General features: G+C 42.5%; 1 protein-coding gene across 1 annotated transcript; it reads left to right on the top strand.

The window, feature by feature from the left end:
- Window positions 1–294: 294 nt before the first annotated feature.
- Window positions 295–5,924, top strand: RGS2 (regulator of G protein signaling 2). The gene is made up of 5 exons (XM_089515806.1): window positions 295–441; window positions 1,960–2,061; window positions 2,178–2,239; window positions 3,727–3,893; window positions 4,854–5,924. The coding sequence occupies exons 1-5, from the start codon at window positions 332–334 to the stop codon at window positions 5,046–5,048; spliced, it is 636 nt and encodes a 211-aa protein (XP_089371932.1). The 5' UTR covers window positions 295–331; the 3' UTR covers window positions 5,049–5,924.
- Window positions 5,925–6,359: the final 435 nt, after the last annotated feature.

Below are 6,359 nucleotides of genomic sequence, written 5' to 3'. Positions count from 1 at the left end.
TAGAGAGAAATAAATAAAGTGGAGGAAGAAGCCAAAATAAACCCCAAGGCTTGCAAGAGCTAAGCAGTGCCTGAGCAAAAAAGCAACAGCAGAAGCAGCACCTACGTCACAATTGTACTTGTGAGCAGGCGGCGGGGGCGCGCGCCTTGTTTGGGGGGGTTCCCCTCTTTCTGTCTGGACCCAGCCAATCAGGAGGCGCGGAGGGGCGTGTGGGCGTGTCCTCCGACCCCGCCCCTCTTCCTTCCTCTATAAAAGGGGCTTGCGGGGCTGCTGCTCCTCCAAATGCCTGAGAGCCCAGTTTGAGAGAAGAGGGCTTGATTGCTTTGGGAGTATGCAGAGTGCCATGTTCCTGGCTCTCCAGCACAACTGCAGCCCAATGGAGAAAAACGCCAGCCTCTGCCAGAGCACAGAGGAGAAGAAGGGGAAGATGAAGAAAACACTGTGAGTTCCCATAGACTGAAGGATTCATTTGAAAATTCCTATTATAATTGTATATTATTGTGTAATACCAGTGTGGGGAGTTGTGGAGTCCAAGGACAACAATGTTAAGCTGAGTCTGCACTGCAGAATTAATCCACTTTTGACACTGCTTTACCTGCCCTGGCTCAATGCTGTGGGATCTGAGATTTGTAGTTTTGTGAGATATGTGACTTTTTCTCTCAGTTCTGGGGCTACAGTTACCAGAATTACATAGCAGTTAAAGGGGTATCAAACTGGGTTGCTAATGCAGTGTGGATTGCAGCCTGGGAATCAGTGCTCAAAAGCCAGGGTGGCCAGACTTGGTCCTCCTTTTTGCAGGACCTGCCTTCCATTTAACCTCAAAATGCCCTCCATGTTGAGCAGGGCTAAAGAACATGGGTTTATTATATTCCTATGAGTGTGTTTAGCTTCTGTTTTGTCACCTCCTACACTTTTCCATGCATGTCCTCTATGCAAAATGCTTTGTCTGGTCACTCTGTGGCAAAGGGATCTTGCAGCACTTTTGGGACAAAGGGGTGCATCTACAGAGAAGGATTGTTTGGAGGGGAAAGAAACCCCTTGGAAACTCTGCTCTGTAAATGTTCTCATCTGCAGATAGGACTCAGGAAGGAAAGGCTGCTGCCTCCTTGGAGAGATGCCTCTGATCCTTTTCAAAGGCTGTTTCCTTTGTTCTGGGACAAATCAGTTTAGAGTTTATTTGTTTTTCCATTAGCAAAGGTGGATGGGAACATGGCCTGGCTTTCTCTTGCATACAAAATACATTGCTGTCCTTCAACTTTTGCATGGTATTTCCTTTTTGCAAATTGGTAAAATTCCTGCAGATAAGTGATCTTTTATTGACTGTTGGACATTGCATACAGTCATTTAAAACTTTGCACAAATACTGTGGCTAGAGCCAAGGATTAGAAGGATGGCTTGGCTGGCTGTCCTTTGCAGAACGGTATTCTAAAGATGGCACAGTACAAATATTTGTACTGCTGTGAAAACAAATTGCACCATGCAGAAGCATTGTAGGATTGGCAGGTCCTTTCCAAAGTCCAATAAAGGAAGAGAATACAGTAGATACGCTATATGTTGAGGGTTTCTGGAGTTGGTGCCATTGAGTAAAAAGGTACTATCTCACAAGTAGTCATGATTTTATTCATAACCCTGTGTATCTCCTAGCTTTCTGCTAGCAGGGACTTCAGAACTTGCCTTCACAGGGCAAGTATTGTACATGAAAGGGGAAGCATGCTCCTAAAATAGTGTTCTCAGTCTCAGATCATGTCTTTGTAACCACTGCTTCTTAGTCACTGCAGTTGCTCCACTTCCAAAAATACCGAAAGGACAGGGCATAGATTATACACTAAAAGTTCAGGGTTTGAATTAAGTAAGCACTATTCTAGCCCTAGGCTTTTTTGCAGTTTTTAAAAATGTTTTATCAAACAAAATGGCTCAGTTTTCAAACTAAACTTGATTTTCCCCCCTTTCTCATTTTAGCATAAAAGATTGGAAAGCAAGATTGAGTTATTTCCTGCAGAACTCTTCCAGTTCTACCAATGCGAAGGCTAACAAGAAAGGACAACAAAAAGCATGTTTTAGGTAGTATTCCCTCTTTTCCACCCCAGTAGAGCTTTTGATATTTTTCTTCTATTGATTTATCAGACCACATAGCAGTGCATTTTCTTAAAATTATGTTTTGTTTCTTCTTTCTACAGACCTTCTCCAGAAGAAGCCCAGTTGTGGTCAGAAGCATTTGACGAACTTCTAGCTAGCAAGTGTAAGTTGCCTTACTCGCCCCTTAACACATAAAGACATGGGTGTCTTTATCCTATTTTTTGCATTTTCTTAGAAATGTTACCTTATAAAACGGGGATGAGCAGAGCATCTTAATTCTGAATTGCCTGTTTATCCTGCAGTTTGCTAAAAAAAAATGGCATTTGAGACTGTTAGAAGCCGCATTCATAGAAAGCACTTTGTTTGTGCATAGCTGCAAGGCACTTCCCATGGCAAGAGCTGGCCTGTGGAACTGCTGATTTTTGGTGGCATTCCCTATAGTTAGCCTGTATTTTTAGCTGGCCTTGGATTCCTTTGGAGCTCTGTAAACTGGAGTATCTGTTTCTCCCTGTAGAGTTGCTTGCATGTGGCAAGGCAGGATTCTGATGCGTACTCAAGTTTTGTCTGTTTAAAAAACATATCGTAGGGGGGAGCTGCATAGGAAAGTAAAGCATCCATTTGCACCTCTTGCTGTACCTGTCCTAGCTTCCATTCCCTTTATTGATGAATATAATATACTCAACAGTTGGTAGCAAATCCAACCCTTTAAACTCCCTGTTAGTTTCCTGTGCCTTGTAGCACTTATCTGGTGATCTGTGAAGATCCTGGGTAGGCAGTCTCTGATCTCCCAGCTGGCCATATTCCAGATGGCTAGTGGCCATGGGACACCAGCTGTTCTCCAACTTCAGCTGATGTCCTCTACCTCAGGGGAATGAATAAACTTTGTCCGGCTGGTAAAGTGTATTTAGAATCATAAAATGACTTCCCCTTCCCTCCTGTGCCATATTCAGATGTAGTTTTTCCAACCTTGAAAGGAAGGGCTGGGAACTTTAAAAAGGCCATAAAATTGCCACAGTCCCTCCTAATCTGGGAGAATTTTGGGACTGCAAGCTGCCTATCCATGGTCTAATTCAAAATTCTTTCAATGTTTGGAGCTCACGCCCTGGCTAATGTCATGTCACTTTCAAGGCCTGTAAGCTTCTTCCAAGCTTTGTGTCATGTCGGTTCACTTTGCAGCTATGCAAGCAAAATGCTTTACTTGCTAAACAAATTGGAAAGAAGTGAGGAGAAAGCTCATTAATTATAACTCACTTACTGCAGAGTGGACTTTGACTCACCCTTTCCATTGCAGTTGTCTTCCAGAAGTTTATAGCTCTGCTATAAACATTTATTCCAGTCTGAAGGTTAAAATACAGCAGAGAAACTGCATTAAGAATTTCTCTTCCCCTTTTCATTTCAAGGTTTTTTATTGGGAAAGAACATACTTTTAAAATTGTGGGATTCCGTATTTAAACATGTTAATAATAGGACAGCTGTTTGAGAGGACTCGCCCCAGTTAAAAAATGTTCCAGTCAATTTTATTTAAACAATTCAGACAACATACAGAAAGAACAAGACATGCGTTTGGGAAAGGGAGAGAAGTATGTCTATCGACACACAACATTCCTAAGATAGTTTGAACTAATCTGTTTCTTTCACCTTTCTTTGCAGATGGTCTGGCAGCTTTCAGGGCATTCCTGAAATCTGAGTTTTGTGAAGAGAACATTGACTTCTGGCTGGCTTGTGAGGATTTCAAGAAAATTAAGTCACCACAGAAACTTAACGCCAAGGCTAAGAAGATTTATAGTGACTTTATTGAAAAGGAAGCTCCCAAAGAGGTGAGCAGAACTCGCCACATAGAAAAGTACATAGAAAAGTGTGCTACTTTCTCAGGATTTGGAGCTCCAAGACTTGGGTAGCAATATAATTAGAATTGTTCCTAAAAGGGAATTCCGCTTGTAAAATTGCTGCCACACCAGTATGTAGAAGTATGGGGGAGAGCAATGTTCCAGTACATTTGTGTCAAATGCAAGTTCTTGTCATGCTCCCATTTGCTGATCATTTTATATAGGGCAAGTTTTGCTTGGCCACAAAAATGCTTTATTTTGCATCCTGATTTTGCCTAAGCTGGAACATCTAAGTTAGAGGTTTATTGCCTCTAACATAGGCCGGTTACAAACCGGCACTTGGGACGTCTGCAGGATGTCCCATTTTAAAAAGGGGGTGTCTCTTCTAGACGCCCCTGGGTCTAATACGGACTCTGTCCATACAATATGGCACCGGCCGTTCCACACGGCCGGCGCCATCTTTACATATCGGACGCTGTGCGTCCGAACGTGTCGCATCACCTGTGACGTCGCGAATGCGCCCCTGGCGCCTCGCAACGTCACAGAGGCGCCGCAGAAAGAAGCTCCATTTTGGAGCTTCTTTTTTGCTCCGTAAGGGAGCCGCGCGGTGTGGCTGCGACGGCTCCCTTACGGAGCAAGCGGTGGCGGTGGCAGACCACCTCAAAGCGGTGGTCTATAACCCGCCATAGAAAAGGCAACCTGGTGCCCTTCACATGTTTTGGACTACAACTCCCAGCTGTTGGCCACACTAGCTAGGGGTGATGGGTCCTGACCCTTCGTGAATTCTTAAAGAGGATAAAATTATTGTTGGGTGTGAAAACAAAATGCTACTTCCATAATCTAGCCTTCTGAGGCAGTGCATCATTGATTGTCCCCACTATCTAGTAATCAGTTGAATTGAATCTTCATCACAAAACACATATGATAACAATTCATATTTTTTTATTTCAGATCAACATAGACTTCCAAACCAAGAACACTATTGCCCAAAACCTTAATGAGGCTACCCACACTTGCTTCAGTGCAGCCCAGAAAAGGGTTTACAACTTAATGGAGAATAACTCATACCCACGTTTCCTGGAGTCTGAATTCTATCAAGAACTGTGTAAAAAGTCATCTATCAGCAGGGAGCCACAGGGGACATGAATTCCCAAGTGCAACAGCAAAGAAGAAAAACCAAAGAAGAACCATTTTGTTCATGAAAAAGGAAGAAGATGTGTCTCTGGAAGCTTGGTGGACTTGATGAACTGAATGTACAGGAGACTCGCCCAAATGTAATCTTTTTTCTAGTTGGATGGGCATATTAGCACTGGCAGCTTTCAACTTCTGTAGTAAGCTGCAGTATTAAAATCTTAAGAGGAAGAACCAAGCAAAACTGCTGGCCAGTTGTGAGAAGTTCATTTTCCTTACCGAGAACTATGCATAGGGAAGGACTGTCTTATGCATTACTAAACTGTTGGAGGGTCATCCAACTCCCATTCGTCAACCTGGATGTGCTGACTCTCAGAGCAAGCAAGATCAGATCTAATCCCCATCTGCAAAAAGTAAACAAGATTTGGGGTTGCTGTGTTCAGACTGACTTCTTCTTGAAAAATGCTCTAAATAATTGGCTGCTGCTATGTTTTTCCACAACGGGCAGCATGTAATATCTGCTCTCTAGGACTTTCTTACGCAGGTCCTGTTCTCTGCAGATCATGCAATTGTGCTCAGATGTTGTAGACTTCCTTGTGTGACTCAGACAAATTCCAATGTCACTATAAAACTTGATGCAGATATAAACAGGATTCACTCAGAAAACAGCATGCTGACCATCTAATGAACTGGGATCAAATTTTATCTGTGTTGAGAGCAGCTTGGAGCAGAATGGGGTTGAAACTTCAAATGACAATTGTGTATTGTGTGTATGTATGTAGACTCTGGTTGTGTTGTACACCTACCAATGCTGAATGTGCTGACTTTTAAAGAAACTTCAGTGAAGTTGTGTTTTTTGGAGAGATGTTTTAATAAATTATTTTTATTTTAGTAGAACATCCTTGCACTCTTTGTGTTGACCAGGGCAGAAAAAAGGCCATAAAATAATTCACTGGGCAACCTGGATTGCAGTACATCACCAACTTTACTCCACATAGCTCATAGTAAGATTATGGGAATTGCAGTCTAGCTTCTTTAGGACCAAGAGCTGTTTTGTTCAGTATTTTAGTTACTTCACTGCAGCAAAAATACCCCTGATGCAGACATGAGGGATAAAACAGACAAATCAGAAGATGTGCAGCCACTATTCTCAATCACTAATCTAGTGGTTCCTTTTGCCATTTTTGCAGCAAAAATGAAAAAAATAATATTTCCTCCTACTGCTGCATACCTTAAAGTATATCTCCTGGTAGGAGCCTTCCATCATCCAGTGTCAAGAAAACAATACAGTCATACATATTTACCTATGCAGCTACTTTTGACGTA

Source organism: Sceloporus occidentalis, unplaced genomic scaffold (genome assembly GCF_023333645.1).
Source record: "Sceloporus occidentalis isolate IW3139 unplaced genomic scaffold, rSceOcc1.0.p SCAF_3, whole genome shotgun sequence".
Classification (NCBI taxonomy): domain Eukaryota; kingdom Metazoa; phylum Chordata; class Lepidosauria; order Squamata; family Phrynosomatidae; genus Sceloporus; species Sceloporus occidentalis.
Note: the sequence above shows the minus strand (reverse complement) of the source record. Positions and strands in the feature narration are given on the sequence as shown.